At 72.9% G+C, this 18,874-nt stretch overlaps 1 protein-coding gene across 1 annotated transcript; it reads right to left on the minus strand.

Moving 5' to 3' along the window:
- Nucleotides 1–3,376: 3,376 nt before the first annotated feature.
- Nucleotides 3,377–16,738, minus strand: LOC134154276 (type 1 phosphatidylinositol 4,5-bisphosphate 4-phosphatase-like). The gene is given in 9 exon segments (XM_062601025.1): nucleotides 3,377–3,613; nucleotides 6,277–6,367; nucleotides 7,747–7,799; nucleotides 9,294–9,329; nucleotides 9,331–9,400; nucleotides 10,391–10,497; nucleotides 11,993–12,165; nucleotides 13,122–13,157; nucleotides 16,705–16,738. Coding segments are annotated over 9 exon segments (744 nt in total). The 3' UTR covers nucleotides 3,377–3,469.
- Between the last annotated feature and the right edge of the window lie 2,136 nt (nucleotides 16,739–18,874).

Genomic DNA, 18,874 nt, shown 5'->3' on the forward strand with positions numbered 1-18,874 from the left:
CAGGTGTCCGGGGATGGGGCCCAGGCATCCGGGAAGGGGCCCCGGTGTCCGGGAGAGGGGCCCAGGCGTCCGGGTGAGGGGCCCAGGCGTCCGGGTGAGGGGCCCAGGTGTCTGGGAAGGGGCCCCAGTGTCCGGGAGAGGGGCCCAGGCGTCCGGGAAGGGGCCCCGGTGTCTGGGAGAGGGGCCCAGGCGTCCGGGGAAGGGGCCCCGGTGTCCGGGAGAGGGGCCCAGGCGTCCGGGTGAGGGGCCCAGGCGTCCGGGTGAGGGGCCCAGGTGTCCGGGTGAGGGGCCCAGGTATCTGGGAAGGGGCCCCAGTGTCCGGGAGAGGGGCCCAGGCGTCCGGGCCAGGGGCCCAGGTGTCCGGGAGAAGGGCCCAGGCGTCCGGGGAAGGGGCCCAGGTGTCCGGGAAAAGGGGCCCAGGCGTCCGGGGAAGGGGCCCAGGCATCCGGGAAGGGGCTCCGGTGTCCGGGAGAGGGGCCCAGGCGTCCGGGGTGGAGGGGCCCAGGCGTCCGGGTGAGGGGCCCAGGTATCTGGGAAGGGGCCCCAGTGTCCGGGAGAGGGGCCCCAGGCGTCCGGGCCAGGGGCCCAGGTGTCCGGGAGAAGGGCCCAGGCGTCCGGGAAGGGGCCCCGGTGTCTGGGAGAGGGGCCCCAGGCGTCCGGGGAAGGGGCCCAGGTGTCCGGGAAAAGGGCCCAGGCGTCCGGGGAAGGGGCCCAGGCGTCCGGGGAAGGGGCCCAGGCGTCCGGGAGAGGGGCCCAGGCGTCCGGGGTGAGGGGCCCAGGTGTCCGGGTGAGGGGCCCAGGTATCTGGGAAGGGACCCCCAGTGTCCGGGAGAGGGGCCCAGGCGTCCGGGCCAGGGGCCCAGGTGTCCGGGAGAAGGGCCCAGGCGTCCGGGGAAGGGGCCCAGGTGTCCGGGAAAAGGGCCCAGGCGTCCGGGGAAGGGGCCCAGGCATCCGGGAAGGGGCCCCCGGTGTCCGGGCGAGGGGCCCAGGCGTCCGGGTGAGGGGCCCAGGCGTCCGGGTGAGGGGCCCAGGTGTCTGGGAAGGGGCCCCCAGTGTCCGGGAGAGGGGCCCAGGCGTCCGGGCCAGGGGCCCAGGTGTCCGGGAGAAGGGCCCAGGCCGTCCGGGAAGGGGCCCCGGTGTCTGGGAGAGGGGCCCAGGCGTCCGGGGAAGGGGCCCAGGTGTCCGGGAAAAGGGCCCAGGCGTCCGGGGAAGGGGCCCAGGCGTCCGGGTGAGGGGCCCAGGCGTCCGGGAGAGGGGGCCCAGGCGTCCGGGGAAGGGGCCCAGGCGTCCGGGCTCGGAGTGGGGACTGGGAGAGTCAAGACAGGACAAATGGACCCAGGCGGGACGGACGTCGAGGGGCCCAGGCGTCCGGGCCTTTATTTACAGTCTCTGCCCTGCCCCCATCTTGGGGGAGGGGCTGGGGTGGGGTTGGGGGAGGAGCTGTTAAATATATATACATACAGGGGGGGCGGGGCTTATGTACAAGCGGGGGCGGGGCCTCGCGAGGGGGGCGGGGCCGGCAACCCCCGGGGAGGGGGGAGGGAATGGGCGGGTCGTGATTGGGGCGGGGCTGCGCGCTCCTCCCCGTCGCCACGAGCATGCTGGGAAGAGGGGGAGGGCAGAAGCGGGTCCCAAGATGGCCGCCACGGCGGAAGCTGCCGTTCCAAGATGGCTGCCGTTCCAAGATGGCTGCCGTTCCAAGATGGCCGCCACGGCGGATGCTGCCATTCCAAGATGGCTGCCACAGCGGATGCTGCCGTTCCAAGATGGCTGCCATAGCAGAAGCTGCCGTTCCAAGATGGCCGCCACCACGGGAGCTGCCATTCCAAGATGGCTGCCGCAGCGGAAGCTGCCATTCCAAGATGGCTGCCCTAGGAGGCCATTCCAAGATGGCCGCCACCATGGAGGCCGCCATTCCAAGATGGCCGCCCCCGCAGAGGCCGCCATTCCAAGATGGCCGCCCCCGCGGAGGCCGCCATTCCAAGATGGCCGCCGCGGCGCGGAGCACGGCGCAGGCGTGTAGCAGGCGTGTCGCGGGGTTGAAGCGGGTCGAGCCGAGGCGTGTCCAAGCGTGTCGGAGCGTGTTCACGTGTGTCCGAGCGTGTTCACGCGTGTCGAACCGTGTCCGAGCGTGTTCACGCGTGTCCGAGCGTGTTCACGCGTGTCGAACCGTGTCCGAGCGTGTTCACGCGTGTCCGAGCGTGTTCACGCGTGTCGAACCGTGTCCAAGCGTGTTCGGGTGTCTCAAACCACGCTGAGGCGGCTCGAAGCGTGTCTAAGCGTGTTCAGGCGTGTCGCGAGTCAAGGAAAGTCACGTGTCCAGGCGTGTTGAAGCGCGTCCAGGCGCTCAGGCGTGTCGAGACGTGTTCGGGCGCGTCGCCTCCCCAGGAACGTTGCACACCGAGGCGTGTCGAAGCGTGTTAACCCCTTGGCGAAGCATGACGAAGCGTGTCTCGCGACACGTGGAGCCGCGTGCAAGCACGTCGGTGCGTGCCGAGGCATGTCGACGCGTGTTCGGGCGTCTCAGGCCGGCGAACGTCACGGGCTGACACGCGTTGAGGCGTGTTCAGGTGCTCACAGGTCGCAGAACATCACGTGTCGAGGCGTGTCAGGGCGTGTTGAGACAGGCAGAAGTGCGTTAACGCGTGTCCAGGTGCTTGTGGGTCGCGGAAGGTCACGCGTCAAGGTGTGTCATAGCATGTCGTAACATGTTGAGACATGCCGAAGCATGTTGAGGCGTGTCCAGGTGCTTGCAGGTCGCAGAACATCACGCGTCAAGACATGTTGAGGCGTGTCGGTGCGGGTTGAGGCGTGTCGAAGCATGTCGAGACGTGTCCAGGTGCCAAAAGCTCGCAGAACATCACATGTGGAGGCATGTTGATGCGTGTTGAGACATGCTGAAGCATGTTGAGGCGTGTTCAGGTGCCAAAAGCTCGCGGAACGTCACGCGTGGAGGCGTGTTGAGACATGCCGAAGCATGTTGAGCTGTGTCCAGGTACTAAAAGCTCGCGGAAGATCACGTGTAGAGGCGTGTCAATGCGTGTTGAGACACACCAAAGCATGTTGAGCCGTGTCCAGATGCCAAAAGCTCGCGGAACGTCACGTGTGGAGGCATGTTGAGGCATGTTAAGACATGCTAAAACATGTTGAGCTGTGTCCACGTGCCAAAAGCTCACGGAATATCACGTGTCGAGGTGTGTTGAGGCGTGTTGAGACGCGCCGAAGCGTGTCGAGGCGTGTCCAGGTGCCAAAAGCTCGTGGAACGTCACGTGTCGAGGCATGTTGAGGCGTGTTGAGACGCGCCGAAGCGTGTCGAGGCGTGTCCAGGTGCCAAAAGCTCGTGGAACGTCACGTGTCGAGGCATGTTGAGGCGTGTTGAGACGCGCCGAAGCGTGTCGAGCCGTGTCCAGGTGCCAGAAGCTCGCGGGACGTGACGCGTGGAGCCGTGTCGAGGCGTGTCGAGGCGTGTTCAGGCGGGGCCGGGCAGCGGGTGGCTCACGCGGACGCAGCCCCAGTAGCCGGCGCGGAGCAGGCAGGCGCCGGCGGCGGCCGCCAGCAGGGCCCAGGCGGCGTGGAGCCCCCCCGAGCGCCGGGCCGCCGCCCACGTGCCCACCTGGGGGGGGGGGGGGGGGGAGGGGCCGGACGCCTGGGCCCCGCGTCCTCCCCACCCCCCACCCCCCCCCCCCCCGGACGCCTGGGCCCCTTCTCTAACCCCCCCCCCCCCCCCCGGGCGCCTGGGCCCCCTATCTATGCCCCCCCGGACGCCTGGGCCCCCTCTCTCTGCCCCCCCCCGGACGCCTGGGCCCCGTGTTCTCCCCCCCGGACGCCTGGGCCCCTTCTCTAACCCCCCCCCCAGATGCCTGGGCCCCTTCTCTCTGCTCCCCCGGACGCCTGGGCCCCCTATCTATGCCCCCCCGGATGCCTGGGCCCCCTCTCTCTGCCCCCCCCCCGGGCGCCTGGGCCCCGTGTTCCCCCCCCCCCGGACGCCTGGGCCCCTTCTCTCTGCCCCCCCGGACGCCTGGGCCCCCTATCTATGCCCCCCCGGATGCCTGGGCCCCCTCTCTCTGCCCCCCCCCGGGCGCCTGGGCCCCGTGTTCTCCCCCCCCGGACGCCTGGGCCCCTTCTCTAACCCCCCCCCCAGACGCCTGGGCCCCTTCTCTCTGCTCCCCCGGACGCCTGGGCCCCCTATCTATGCCCCCCCGGACGCCTGGGCCCCCCTCTCTCTGCCCCCCCCCCCAGACGCCTGGGCCCCGTGTTCCCCCCCCCCCGGACGCCTGGGCCCCTTCTCTCTGCTCCCCCGGACACCTGGGCCCCCTATCTATGCCCCCCCGGATGCCTGGGCCCCCTCTCTCTGCCCCCCCCCGGGCGCCTGGGCCCCGTGTTCTCCCCCCGGACGCCTGGGCCCCTTCTCTCTGCTCCCCTCGGACGCCTGGGCACCTTCTCTGCCCCCCCCCCGGACGCCTGGGCCCCTTCTCTCTGCCCCCCCCCCCAGACGCCTGGGCCCCCTCTCTCTGCCCCCCCCCAGACGCCTGGGCCCCTTCTCTCTGCCCCCCCCGGACGCCTGGGCCCCGTGTTCTCCCCCTGGACGCCTGGGCCCCCTCTCTCTGCCCCCCCCGGACGCCTGGGCCCCGTGTTCCCCCCCCCCAGACGCCTGGGCCCCTTCTCTCTGCTCCCCTCGGACGCCTGGGCCCCGTGTTCCCCCCCCCCCCCGGACGCCTGGGCCCCTTCTCTCTGCTCCCCTCGGACGCCTGGGCACCTTCTCTCTGCTCCCCTCGGACGCCTGGGCCCCGTGTTCCCCCCCCCCAGACGCCTGGGCCCCTTCTCTCTGCCCCCCCCCGGACGCCTGGGCCCCGTGTTCTCCCCCCCGGACGCCTGGGCCCCTTCTCTACCCCCCCCCCGGACGCCTGGGCCCCTTCTCTAACCCCCCCCCGGGCGCCTGGGCCCCGTGTTCCCCCCCCCCGGACGCCTGGGCCCCTTCTCTCTGCTCCCCCGGACGCCTGGGCCCCCTATCTATGCCCCCCCGGACGCCTGGGCCCCCTCTCTCTGCCCCCCCCCGGACGCCTGGGCCCCGTGTTCTCCCCCCGGATGCCTGGGCCCCTTCTCTCTGCCCCCCTCGGACGCCTGGGCCCCGTGTTCCCCCCCCCCCCGGATGCCTGGGCCCCTTCTCTCTGCTCCCCCGGACACCTGGGCCCCCTATCTATGCCCCCCCGGACGCCTGGGCCCCCTATCTATGCCCCCCCGGACGCCTAGGCCCCCTCTCTCTGCCCCCCCCCGGACGCCTGGGCCCCGTGTTCTCCCCCCGGACGCCTGGGCCCCTTCTCTCTGCTCCCCTCGGACGCCTGGGCACCTTCTCTACCCCCCCCCCGGACGCCTGGGCCCCTTCTCTCTGCCCCCCCCCCAGACGCCTGGGCCCCCTCTCTCTGCCCCCCCCCGGACGCCTGGGCCCCTTCTCTCTGCTCCCCCGGACACCTGGGCCCCCTATCTATGCCCCCCCGGACGCCTGGGCCCCCTCTCTCTGCCCCCCCCCGGACGCCTGGGCCCCGTGTTCTCCCCCCCAGACGCCTGGGCCCCTTCTCTCTGCTCCCCTCGGACGCCTGGGCCCCGTGTTCCCCCCCCCCCCCGGACGCCTGGGCCCCTTCTCTCTGCTCCCCTCGGACGCCTGGGCCCCTTCTCTCTGCCCCCCCCCGGATGCCTGGGCCCCCTCTCTGCCCCCACACGCCTGGGCCCCTCTAGCCCGGACGCCTGGGCCCCCTTCTCTCTGCCCCCCAAGACGCCTCGGCCCCACACACTCCCAGACGCCTGGGCCCCCTCTCTCTGCCCCCCGGACACCTGGGCCCCTCCCTCCCCGGACGCCTGGGCCCCTGCCCCCCCCCCCCCGGACGCCTGGGCCCCTTCTCTCTCTCTGCCCCGGACGCCTGGGCCCCTTCTCTCTCTCTCCCCCGGACGCCTGGGCCCCGCGCCCCAATGCTTTGGGAGCCACCCGGACTCCTGGGCCCCTTTTCAGGGACACCAAGACCCCACCCCCGGACGCCTGGGCCCTCCCTCCCTCCCCGGACGCCTGGGCCCCCCCCCCCCTCCCCGGACGCCTGGGCCCCCCTCTTCCCCGGACGCCTGGGCCCCCTCCCCTTCCCCAAACACCTGGGCCCCCTCCCGCCCCGGACACCTGGGCCCCCCCTCCCTCCCTGGACGCCTGGGCCCCCTCCCTTCCCCGGACGCCTGGGCCCCTGCCCCCCCCCCCCCCCCCCCCGGACGCCTGGGCCCCTGCCCCGCACTCACCGCCAGTCCGGCCCCGGCCGCCGCCATCAGCAGCCCCAGCAGGAAGCAGCAGACGCAGCGTCTCCGGGGGTAGCGACGCCCCACGGCCGACCTGGGGGGGGGGAGGGGGGGGGCGACAAGGGGGCCCAGGCGTCCGGGATGGGCCCAGGCGTCCGGGCAGCGGGGCCCAGGTGTCCGGGCAGAGGGGGCCCAGGTGTCCGGGCCTGGCTCCCCTCTCCCTTCCTCCCCGCGCTTCTCCTCCCACCTCTCCCCCCACGCAACTTCCCCAGTGCCCAAGCGCCGAGGGCCCAGGCGTCCGGGGAGAGAGGGGCCCAGGCGTCCGAGGGGAGAGGGGCCCAGGCGTCCGGGGAGAGAGAGAGGGGCCCAGGCGTCCGAGGGGAGAGAGAAGGGGCCCAGGTGTCCGGGGGAGAGAGAAGGGCCCAGGCGTCCGGGGAGAGAGGGGCCCAGGCGTCTGAGGGGAGAGGGGCCCAGGCGTCCGGGGAGAGAGAGAGGGGCCCAGGCGTCCGAGGGGAGAGAGAGAGGGGCCCAGGCGTCCGAGGGGAGAGAGAAGGGGCCCAGGTGTCCGGGGGAGAGAGAAGGGCCCAGGCGTCCGGGGAGAGAGGGGCCCAGGCGTCCGAGGGGAGAGGGGCCCAGGCGTCCGGGGAGAGAGAGAGGGGCCCAGGCGTCCGAGGGGAGAGAGGGAGGGGCCCAGGCGTCCGAGGGGAGAGAGAAGGGGCCCAGGTGTCCGGGGGAGAGAGAAGGGCCCAGGCGTCCGGGGAGAGAGGGGCCCAGGCGTCCGAGGGGAGAGGGGCCCAGGCGTCCGGGGAGAGAGAGAGGGGCCCAGGCGTCCGAGGGGAGAGAGAGAGGGGCCCAGGCGTCCGAGGGGAGAGAGAAGGGGCCCAGGCGTCCGAGGGGAGAGAGAGAGGGGCCCAGGCGTCCGAGGGGAGAGAGAAGGGGCCCAGGTGTCCGGGGAGAGAGAGAGGGGCCCAGGCGTCCGGGGGGAGAGAGAGGGGGCCCAGGAATCCCAGGGGGAGGGGCCCAGGCGTCTGGCGGGAGGGGGCCCAGGCGTCCGGGGAAAAGAGAAGGGAGGGGCCCAGGTGTCTGGGGGGGGGAAAGGGGGGCCCAGGCGTCCGGGGCAGAAAGAGAGGAGGGACCCAGGCGTCCGGGGTGGGGGAGGAGGGGCCCAGGCGTCCGGAGGGGCCCAGGCGTCTGGGCAAGGGGCCCAGGCACCTGGGTTAGAGAGGGGCCCAGGCGTCCGGGGTGTGTGTGGAGGAGCCCAGGCGTCCGGGGAAGGGGCCCAGGTGTCCGGGGAGAAGGGCCCAGGCGTCCGGGAGAGGGGCCCAGGCGTCCGGGGAAGGGGCCCAGGCGTCCGGGGAGAAGGGGCCCAGGCGTCCGGGGAGAGGGGCCCAGGTGTCCGGGAGAGGGACCCAGGCGTCCGGGGAAGGGGCCCAGGCGTCCGGGGAGAGGGGCCCAGGCGTCCGGGACACTCACACTTTGCGGCAGTGGGGGCACCGGGCCAACGTCCGTTCCGAGAACTCCGTCCACTGCGGGGGAGGGGAGGCGTCAGGGGCCCAGGCGTCCGGGCAGAGGGGCCCAGGCGTCCTGAGAGGAGCCCAAGTGGCCGGGAAAGGGGCCCAGGCATCTGGGAGAGGGGCCCAGGCGTCCTGGGAGGGACCCAGGCGTCCGAGAAAGGGGCCCAGGTGTCCGGGGAGAGGGGCCCAGGTGTCCGGGGAGAGGGGCCCAGGTGTCCGGGTGAGGGGCCCAGGTGTCCTGAGAGGTACCCAAGTGGCCGGGCGAGGGGCCCAGGCGTCCGGGCGAGGGGCCCAGGCATCCGGGCGCGGGGCCCAGGCGTCCGGGGAGGGGCCCAGGCGTCCGGGGAAAAAGGGCCCAGGCGTCCTGAGAGGAGCCTAAGTGGCCATGCGAGGGGCCCAGGCGTCCGGGTGAGGGGCCCAGGCATCCGGGCGCGGGGCCCAGGCGTCCGGGTGAGGGGCCCAGGTGTCCTGAGAGGTACCCAAGTGGCCGGGCGAGGGGCCCAGGCGTCCGGGTGAGGGGCCCAGGCGTCCGGGGAAGGGGCCCAGGCATCCGGGCGCGGGGCCCAGGCGTCCGGGGAGGGGCCCAGGCGTCCGGGGAAGGGGCCCAGGCGTCCGGGGCGAGGGGCCCAGGCGTCCGGGGAAGGGGCCCAGGCGTCCGGGGAGGGGCCCAGGCGTCCGGGGAAGGGGCCCAGGCATCCGGGCGCGGGGCCCAGGCGTCCGGGGAGGGGCCCAGGCGTCCGGGGAGGGGCCCAGGCGTCCGGGGAAAAAGGGCCCAGGCGTCCTGAGAGGAGCCTAAGTGGCCATGCGAGGGGCCCAGGCGTCCGGGTGAGGGGCCCAGGCATCCGGGCGCGGGGCCCAGGCGTCCGGGTGAGGGGCCCAGGTGTCCTGAGAGGTACCCAAGTGGCCGGGCGAGGGGCCCAGGCGTCCCGGGTGAGGGGCCCAGGCGTCCGGGGAAGGGGCCCAGGCATCCGGGCGCGGGGCCCAGGCGTCCGGGGAGGGGCCCAGGCGTCCGGGGAAGGGGCCCAGGCGTCCGGGGCGAGGGGCCCAGGCGTCCGGGGAAGGGGCCCAGGCGTCCGGGGAGGGGCCCAGGCGTCCGGGGAAGGGGCCCAGGCATCCGGGCGCGGGGCCCAGGCGTCCGGGGAGGGGCCCAGGCGTCCGGGGAAGGGGCCCAGGCGTCCGGGGCGAGGGGCCCAGGCGTCCGGGGAGGGGGCCCAGGCGTCCGGGGAGAGGGGCCCAGGCATCCGGGCGCGGGGCCCAGGCGTCCGGGGAGGGGCCCAGGCGTCCGGGGAAGGGGCCCAGGCATCCGGGCGCGGGGCCCAGGCGTCCGGGGAGGGGCCCAGGAGTCCGGGGAAGGGGCCCAGGCATCCGGGGCGAGGGGCCCAGGCGTCCGGGGAGGGGCCCAGGCGTCCGGGGAAGGGGCCCAGGAGTCCGGGGAAGGGGCCCAGGCATCCGGGCGCGGGGCCCAGGCGTCCGGGGAGGGGCCCAGGCGTCCGGGGCGGGGCTCACCAGGAAGGGGCTCCCGCAGTGGCCGCAGGCGACCCGCCGCCCCCCCCGGTTGGGGGTCGGGGCTGGGGGCTCCGGCCTGCACCGGGCCCAGGTTGATGATGCGTTTACTGGAACGAGTCAACCGGTTATACTGGTTTAACTGGGACGACGACTGGGCCAACCGGTTCAACTGGGAGGAAGAGCCGGCGGAGCCGCAGCCTCTCCCAGTGTCTCCCAGCGCGGCCCAGTTCCCCTCCCCCCCCCCCCCAACACTCCCCGACTGCCCGCTGCCGGGCTCCCAGTACATCCCAGTATGGACCAGTTCCTCCCCAGCACAGCCCAGAACCACCTGAGCGCCCCCCAGTACCTCCCAGTACATCCCAGCGTCTCCCCAACCGCTCCCAGTAACTCCCGCTGTCTCCCAGTATATAGTAGAGATTCTCAAAGCGGCTCCCAGTACATCCCAGTACATCCCAGTACAGCTCAAAGATGCTCAAGACGTCTCCCAGTAAAGCCCAGTACTTCCCAGTATAGCTCAAAAATCCCCAACAAGCTTCCCAGTACGACCCAGTGTCCCCCAGAGCTCCCCCAGAGCGCTCCCAGTAAAGCCCAGTCCCTCCCAGTATGGCTCAAACACCTCCAAGGTACCTCCGAGTATACCCCTGTGCCTCCCAGTACACCCCAGTGCCTCCCAGTATGATCCCAGCCACCCCAAACACCCTCCCAGTCCATCCCAGCAGCCCCCCACGCTCCCCACAGCCCCTTCCCAGTCCTCCCAGTGCCCCACCCTCCCCCGGCGGCCCTTCCCAGCGCCTCCCAGTCCATCCCAGTGCCTCCCAGTATGACCCCAGCCACCCCAAACACCCTCCCAGGCCATCCCAGCGGCCCCCCACGCTCCCCCGGCGGCCCTTCCCAGCGCCTCCCAGTGCCTCCCAGTGCCTCCCAGTACCTCCCAGTGCCTCCCAGTATGACCCCAGCCACCCCAAACACCCTCCCAGTCCATCCCAGCAGCCCCCCACGCTCCCCACAGCCCCTTCCCAGTGCCCCCCAGTGCCCCACCCTCCCCCGGCGGCCCTTCCCAGCGCCTCCCAGCGCCTCCCAGTGGCTCCCAGTCTGACCAGTAGGGCCGGGGGCAGGCGATGCGCTGGGACGAGGCCTTGCAGACCAGCAGGCAGTTGCAGGGGCAGCGCACGTACTTCTTGCCGCCGGGGGCCGTGCGGATGGGCTGCGGGGGGGGGAGGGGTCGCCCGGACGCCTGGGCCCCTCTCCCCGGACGCCTGGGCCCCTCTCCCGGACGCCTGGGCCCCTCCTCCCCGGACGCCTGGGCCTCCCCAGCTGACCCGGACGCCTGGGCCCCTCCCGGACGCCTGGGCCCCTCCTCCCCGGACGCCTGGGCCCCTCTCCCGGACACCTGGGCCCCTCTCCCCAGACGCCTGGGCCCCTCTCCCGGACGCCTGGGCCCCTCCTCCCCGGACGCCTGGGCCCCCCCAGCTGACCCGGACGCCTGGGCCCCTCCCGGACGCCTGGGCCCCCCCTCGGACACCTGGGCCCCTCTCCCGGACACCTGGGCCCCTCTCCCGGACGCCTGGGCCCCTTCTCCCCGGACGCCTGGGCCCCTCCTCCCCGGACGCCTGGGCCCCCCCAGCTGACCCGGACGCCTGGGCCCCTCCCGGACGCCTGGGCCCCCCCTCGGACACCTGGGCCCCTCTCCCGGACACCTGGGCCCCTCTCCCGGACGCCTGGGCCCCTTCTCCCCGGACGCCTGGGCCCCTCCCCGGACGCCTGGGCCCCTCTCCCGGACGCCTGGGCCCCTTCTCCCCAGACGCCTGGGCCCCTCCCCGGACACCTGGGCCCCTCTCCCGGACGCCTGGGCCCCTCTCCCCGGACGCCTGGGCCCCTTCTCCCCGGACGCCTGGGCCCCTCCCCGGACGCCTGGGCCCCTCTCCCGGACGCCTGGGCCCCTTCTCCCCCGACGCCTGGGCCCCTCTCCCGGACGCCTGGGCCCCTCTCCCCGGACGCCTGGGCCCCTTCTCCCCGGACGCCTGGGCCCCTCCCCGGACGCCTGGGCCCCTCTCCCGGACGCCTGGGCCCCTTCTCCCCGGACGCCTGGGCCCCTCTCCCGGACGCCTGGGCCCCTCTCCCCGGACGCCTGGGCCCCTTCTCCCCGGACGCCTGGGCCCCTCCCCGGACGCCTGGGCCCCTTGTCCCGGACGCCTGGGCCCCTCTGCCCGGACGCCTGGGCCCCTCTCCCGGACGCCTGGGCCCCTCTCCCCGGACGCCTGGGCCCCTTCTCCCCGGACGCCTGGGCCCCTCTCCCGGACGCCTGGGCCCCTCTCCCCGGACGCCTGGGCCCCTTCTCCCCGGACGCCTGGGCCCCTCCCCGGACGCCTGGGCCCCTTGTCCCGGACGCCTGGGCCCCTCTGCCCGGACGCCTGGGCCCCTCTCCCCGGACGCCTGGGCCCCTTCTCCCCGGACGCCTGGGCCCCTCCCCGGACGCCTGGGCCCCTTGTCCCGGACGCCTGGGCCCCTCTGCCCGGACGCCTGGGCCCCTCTCCCCGGACGCCTGGGCCCCTTCTCCCCGGACGCCTGGGCCCCTCCCCGGACGCCTGGGCCCCTTGTCCCGGACGCCTGGGCCCCTCTGCCCGGACGCCTGGGCCCCTCTCCCGGACGCCTGGGCCCCTCCCCCCGGACGCCTGGGCCCCTCCCCTCCCCCCCCTCACCGTGGCCTCGTGGCAGCCCGGACACTTCACCACGTGCTGGTGCGTTTTGCCCGCGACGCTGACGCGGCTCTGACACACGCGGCACGTGACCGCCGGCCCCGCCCCCGCCTCGGGGCTGCCCAATGGCGAGTAAGGGGGCGGGGCCTCGGCGCCCAGCCCCGCCCCCCCGCCTCCTGCCGGGGAACGGAGGGGGAGGGGGGGAAAGGGAGGGGGGGGGGAGGAGGGAGGAGAGGGGGGGGGAGGCTTTAGCCCCGCCCCCTGGCTCCCAGGCCACGCCCCTCGCTGCCAAAGCCCCGCCCCCTGCCCCCCCAAACCACGCCCCCTCCTAGCTAAGCCCCGCCCTGCCCCCAAACCACGCCCTCCTCCCTCCCACGCCGACTGCCCCCCCGTTAAAGCCCCGCCCCCTCCCTCCTAAGCCCCGCCCCCTCCCTCGCTAGGCACGCCCCTTCCCCTATGCCACGCCCCCCTTGTGCACTGAGCTCCAGGCTCCGCCCCCTAGCTCACCGCAGAGCCCCGCCTCCCCGGCACCAAGCCCCGCCCCCTCCCTGCAAAGCCCCGCCCCCTTTCCCACAGAGCGCTCCAGGCCCCGCCCCCCTTACCAAGCCCCGCCCCCTTCTCCCCATATGCTGCCCCCAGGCCCCGCCCCCACCAGGCCTCGCCCCGCCCCCTGCCGTGCTAAGCCACGCCCCTTTCCTGTAAGCCACACCCCTCACAGTACACTGGGCCCCGCCCCCTCCCCCTCAAGCCATGCCCCTCCACCAAGCCCCGCCCCTTCTCCCCCCTCCCCACGCAGCCCCCCAGGCCCCGCCCCCTCCTCCCCAGGCCCCTCCCCAAGCCCCACCCCCCTCCTCAAGCCCCGCCCCCTCTCCCCCTCCCCACACAGCACCCAGGCCCCGCCCCCTCCTGCCCAAGCCCCGCCCCTCCTCCCAAGCCCCGCCCCCTCGCCCCCATCCCCTCCCCCCACAGCCCTCCAGGCCCCGCCCCCTCCTCCCCAAGCCCCGCCCCCCTCTCCCCCCACAGCCCCCCCAGGCCCCGCCCCCTCCTCCCCAAGCCCCGCCCCCCTCTCCCCCCACAGCCCCCCCAGGCCCCGCCCCCTCCCCCGCTAAGCCCCGCCCCCCTCCCCGCTCACCGGGGGGGGTCGAAGGCGCCGCGGCGGCGGCGGCGGCTCCGGCCTCGGCCTCGGCCGGCGGCAGCAGCGGGCACCGCTCGCCCTCCGCCATGGCCGCCGCCTTCCCCCCCCCCCCCCCCGCGCGGCCACCGTAGGGCCACGTGACGCGCCGCCGCCGCCGCTATTGGCCCGCGCCGGCCACGCCCCCGGCGCTTCTTTCACCCCCCCCTCCGACCCGCGCCGCGTTGCCAGGCAACGGCTCTTCCCATTCTGCGCCCCCCTCCGCCCTGCGCGGCGTTGCCAGGCAACGGCTCTTCCCTTTCTCTGCGCCCCCCTCCGCCCTGCGCGGCGTTGCCAGGCAACGGCTCTTCCCTTTCTCTGCGGCCCCCTCCGCCCTGCGCGGCGTTGCCAGGCAACGGCTCTTCCCATTCTGCGCCCCCCTCCGCCCTGCGCGGCGTTGCCAGGCAACGGCTCTTCCCTTTCTCTGCGCCCCCCTCCGCCCTGCGCGGCGTTGCCAGGCAACGGCTCTTCCCTTTCTCTGCGGCCCCCTCCGCCCTGCGCCGCGTTGCCAGGCAACGGCTCTTCCCTTTCTGCGCCCCCCTCCGCCCTGCGCCGCGTTGCCAGGCAACGGCTCTTCCCTTTCTCTGCGCCCCCCCCTCCGCCCTGCGCGGCGTTGCCAGGCAACGGCTCTTCCCTTTCTCTGCGCCCCCCTCCGCCCTGCGCGGCGTTGCCAGGCAACGGCTCTTCCCTCTCCGCGCGCCCCGCCCCTCGCGGCCGCGGCCGCTCATTGGCCGGGCGCCGCCGTTGCTAGGTGACGCCGCCGCCGTGACGTCAGCGCCGCGCCGAGAAGCCGCTTCCCATTGGCTCCGCGCCGCCGGCCGCTCTCCCGCCCCCCCCCCCCCGCCCTTTTTCCGTCGCCCCGGGAGACGCGGCGCGGGCGGAGGCGCTCATTGGTCGGCAGCGCCGTGACGTCACGGAGCGGGGGAGGGGGGGGGAGGGGAAGGAAGTGGGGGGGGGGGCGGGGCGAGAGCGGTGAGAGCCGGCGGGGAGCGATGGAGGGAAGGTGGGTGCGGGGGGGGGCCGGACGCCTGGGCCCCTCCTGCCCCGGACGCCTGGGCCCCTTCCCGGACGCCTGGGCCCTTCCCCGGACGCCTGGGCCCCTCTCTGACCCGGACGCCTGGGCCCCTTCCCGGACGCCTGGGCCCCTCCCGGACGCCTGGGCCCCTCTCTGGCCCGGACGCCTGGGCCCCTTCCCCGGACGCCTGGGCCCTTCCCCGGACGCCTGGGCCCCTCTCTGCCCCGGATGCCTGGGCCCCTTCCCGGACGCCTGGGCCCCTCCCGGACGCCTGAGCCCCTCTCTGGCCCGGACGCCTGGGCCCCTTTCCCAGACACCTGGGCCCCTCTCCCTCCTGGACGCCTGGGCCCTTTCCCGGACGCCTGGGCCCCTTCCCGGATGCCTGGGCCCCTCCCGGACGCCTGGGCCCCTCTCTGGCCCGGACGCCTGGGCCCCTTCCCCGGACACCTGGGCCCCTCCCGGACGCCTGGGCCCTTTCCCGGACACCTGGGCCCCTCCCGGACGCCTGGGCCCCTTCCCGGATGCCTGGGCCCCTCCCGGACGCCTGGGCCCCTCTCTGGCCCGGACGCCTGGGCCCCTTCCCCGGACACCTGGGCCCCTCTCCCTCCTGGACGCCTGGGCCCTTTCCCGGACGCCTGGGCCCGCTCCCCTCCCCCACCTCGCCCAGTTCCCGGACTCCTGGGCCCCTTTCCCGGGCAGCCAATGGGGAGACGGCTCGACGCTCACACCCCCCGCCCCGGCAGCCAATCAGGAGCCGGCGCGCCCGGCACGCCCCCCCCCCCCCCCCCCTCCCTCCACCCCCGCCATCTTGCCCCTCCCCTCCCCCCCCCCCGGACGCCTGGGCCCCTCACTCGGACGCCTGGGCCCCTTTGCCTGGCCCCGCGGGCAGCCCCTCCCCCTCCGTGACCCTGTTTGACCCCTGCCCCCCCCCGCACCCCCTCCCCCGCCCCACGGAAGTGGGGCTGGAGCGAGGGGGGAGGGGCCGCCCCTCCCCCCGGCCCAAGTCCGCTTGGCTCCGGGCCCAGGCGTCCGGGGGAGGGGCCCAGGCGTCCGGGCCCTGCCCCCCCCCCCTTTTTTTTTTTGGGGGGGGGGGGCAGTGTCAGTGGGTCCCGTCCGTGGGTCCCGGGTCCCGTCCGTGGGTCCCGGGTCCGTCCGTGGGTCGCGTCCGTGGGTCCTGGGTCCCGTCCGTGGGTCCTGGGTCCCGTCTGTGGGTCGCGTCCGTGGGTCCTGGGTCCGTCCGTGGGTCCCGTCCGTGGGTCCTGGGTCCGTCCGTGGGTCCTGGGTCCCGTCCGTGGGTCCTGGGTCCGTCCGTGGGTCCTGGGTCCCATCCATGGGTCCTGGGTCCGTCCGTGGGTCCTGGGTCTGTCCGTGGGTCCTGGGTCCTGTCCGTGGGTCCCGGGTCCGTCCGTGGGTCGCGTCCGTGGGTCCCTGATCTGCCTGTGGGTCCCGTCCGTGGGTCCTGGGTCCGTCCGTGGGTCCTGGGTCTGTCCGTGGGTCCTGTCTGTGGGTCCCGGGTCCTGTCCGTGGGTCCTGGGTCCGTCCGTGGGTCCCAGGTCCGTCCGTGGGTCGCGTCCGTGGGTCCTGGGTCTGTCCGTGGGTCGCGTCCGTGGGTCCTGGGTCCCGTCCGTGGGTCCTGTCCATGGGTCCCGGGTCCTGTCCGTGGGTCCTGGGTCCGTCCGTGGGTCCCAGGTCCGTCCATGGGTCGCGTCCGTGGGTCCTGGGTCCGTCCGTGGGTCGCGTCCGTGGGTCCTGGGTCCCGTCCGTGGGTCCTGTCCATGGGTCCCGGGTCCTGTCCGTGGGTCCTGGGTCTGTCCGTGGGTCCCAGGTCCGTCCGTGGGTCGCGTCCGTGGGTCCTGGGTCCGTCCGTGGGTCCTGTCCGTGGGTCCCGGGTCCTGTCCGTGGGTCCTGGGTCCGTCCGTGGGTCCCAGGTCCGTCCGTGGGTCGCGTCCGTGGGTCCCTGATCTGCCCGTGGGTCCCGTCCGTGGGTCCTGGGTCCGTCCGTGGGTTCTGGGTCCATCCGTGGGTCGCATCCGTGGGTCCTGGGTCCGTCCGTGGGTCCCGTCCGTGGGTCCCTGATCTGCCCGTGGGTCCCGTCCGTGGGTCCTAGGTCCATGTGTGGGTCCCGCCGTGGGTCTTGGGCTGTGCTGTGGGTCCCATAGCAGGTTCTGGGTCCACGTGTGGGTCAGCCCCGAGGTCCTGGGTCCATCCCCAAGTCCCACCAGGGCTCCTAGGTCCAGCCGTGGGTCCCACTATGGGTCCTGGGTCCATCTGTGGGTCCTGCTATGGGTCCTGGGTCCATCCGTGGGTCTCGCTATGGGTCCTAGGCCCACGTGTGGGTCAGCCCCGAGGTCCTGGGTCCATCTCCAAGTCCCACCATGGGTCTCAAGTCCATCTTCATGTTCTACCATGGGTCCTGGGTCCATCCATGGGTCCCGCTATGGGTCCTAGGTCCATCCGTGGGTCTCGCTATGGGTCCTAGGCCCACGTCTGGGTCAGCCCCGAGGTCCTGTGTCCATCTCCAAGTCCCACCATGGGTCTCAAGTCCATCTTCATGTTCTACCATGGGTCCTAGGTCCATCCATGGGTCCCGCTATGGGTCCTAGGTCCATCCGTGGGTCTCGCTATGGGTCCTAGGTCCATCCGTGGGTCCTGCTATGGGTCCTAGGTCCATCCATGGGTCCCGCTATGGGTCCTAGGTCCATCTGTGGGTCCTGCTATGGGTCCTAGGTCCATCCATGGGTCTCGCTATGGGCCCTAGGTCCATCTGTGGGTCCTGCTATGGGTCTTAGGCCCATGTGTGGGTCAGCCCCCGAGGTCCTGCGTCCATCTCCAAGTCCCACCATGGGTCTCAAGTCCATCTTCATGTTCTACCATGGGTCCTAGGTCCATCCATGGGTCCCGCTATGGGTCCTAGGTCCATCCGTGGGTCTCGCTATGGGTCCTAGGCCCACGTCTGGGTCAGCCCCGAGGTCCTGTGTCCATCTCCAAGTCCCACCATGGGTCTCAAGTCCATCTTCATGTTCTACCATGGGTCCTAGGTCCATCCATGGGTCCCGCTATGGGTCCTAGGTCCATCCATGGGTCCCGCTATGGGTCCTAGGTCCAGCTGTGGGTCCTGCTATGGGCCCTAGGCCCACGTGTGGGTCAGCCCCGAGGTCCTGGATCCATCTCCAAGTCCCACCATGGGTCTCAAGTCCATCTTCATGTTCTACCATGGGTCCTAGGTCCATCCATGGGTCCCGCTATGGATCCTGGGTCCATCCGTGGGTCTCGCTATGGGTCCTAGGCCCACGTGTGGGTCAGCCCCGAGGTCCTGGGTCCATCTCCAAGTCCCACCATGGGTTTTAAGTCCATCTTCATGTTCTACCATGGGTCCTGGGTCCAGCCGTGGGTCCCGCTATGGGTCCTAGGTCCATCCATGGGTCTCGCTATGGGCCCTAGGTCCATCTGTGGGTCCTGCTATGGGTCTTAGGCCCATGTGTGGGTCAGCCCCCGAGGTCCTGGGTCCATCTCCAAGTCCCACCATGGGTCTCAAGTCCATCTTCATGTTCTACCATGGGTCCTAGGTCCATCCATGGGTCCCGCTATGGGTCCTAGGTCCATCCGTGGGTCTCGCTATGGGTCCTAGGCCCACGTCTGGGTCAGCCCCGAGGTCCTGTGTCCATCTCCAAGTCCCACCATGGGTCTCAAGTCCATCTTCATGTTCTACCATGGGTCCTAGGTCCATCCATGGGTCCCGCTATGGGTCCTAGGTCCATCCATGGGTCCCGCTATGGGTCCTAGGTCCAGCTGTGGGTCCTGCTATGGGCCCTAGGCCCACGTGTGGGTCAGCCCCGAGGTCCTGGATCCATCTCCAAGTCCCACCATGGGTCTCAAGTCCATCTTCATGTTCTACCATGGGTCCTGGGTCCAGCCGTGGGTCCCGCTATGGGTCCTAGGACGATCTGTGGGTCACGCTATGGGTCCTAGGTCCATCTGTGGGTCTCGCTATGGGTCTTAGGCCCACGTGTGGGTCAGCCCCGAGGTCCTGGGTCCATCTCCAAGTCCCACCATGGGTCTCAAGTCCATCTTCATGTTCTACCACGGGTCCTAGGTCCGTCCATGGGTCCCGCTATGGGTCCTAGGTCCATCCGTGGGTCTCGCTATGGGTCTTAGGCCCACGTGTTGGTCAGCCCCGAGGTCCTGGGTCCATCTCCAAGTCCCACCATGGGTCTCAAGTCCATCTTCATGTTCTACCATGGGTCCTGGGTCCATCCGTGGGTCCCGCTATGGGTCCTAGGTCCATCCGTGGGTCTCGCTATGGGTCTTAGGCCCACGTGTGGGTCAGCCCCGAGGTCCTGTGTCCATCTCCAAGTCCCACCATGGGTCTCAAGTCCATCTTCATGTTCTACCATGGGTCCTGGGTCCATCCGTGGGTCCCGCTATGGGTCCTAGGTCCATCCATGGGTCCCGCTATGGGTCCTAGGACCATCTGTGGGTCTCGCTATGGGTCTTAGGCCCATGTGTGGGTCAGCCCCGAGGTCCTGTGTCCATCTCCAAGTCCCACCATGGGTCTCAAGTCCATCTTCATGTTCTACCATGGGTCCTGGGTCCAGCCGTGGGTCCCGCTATGGGTCCTAGGACCATCTGTGGGTCCCGCTATGGGTCCTAGGTCCATCTGTGGGTCTCGCTATGGGTCTTAGGCCCACGTGTGGGTCAG

This window comes from Rhea pennata, unplaced genomic scaffold (genome assembly GCF_028389875.1).
Source record: "Rhea pennata isolate bPtePen1 unplaced genomic scaffold, bPtePen1.pri scaffold_194, whole genome shotgun sequence".
NCBI lineage: Eukaryota > Metazoa > Chordata > Aves > Rheiformes > Rheidae > Rhea > Rhea pennata.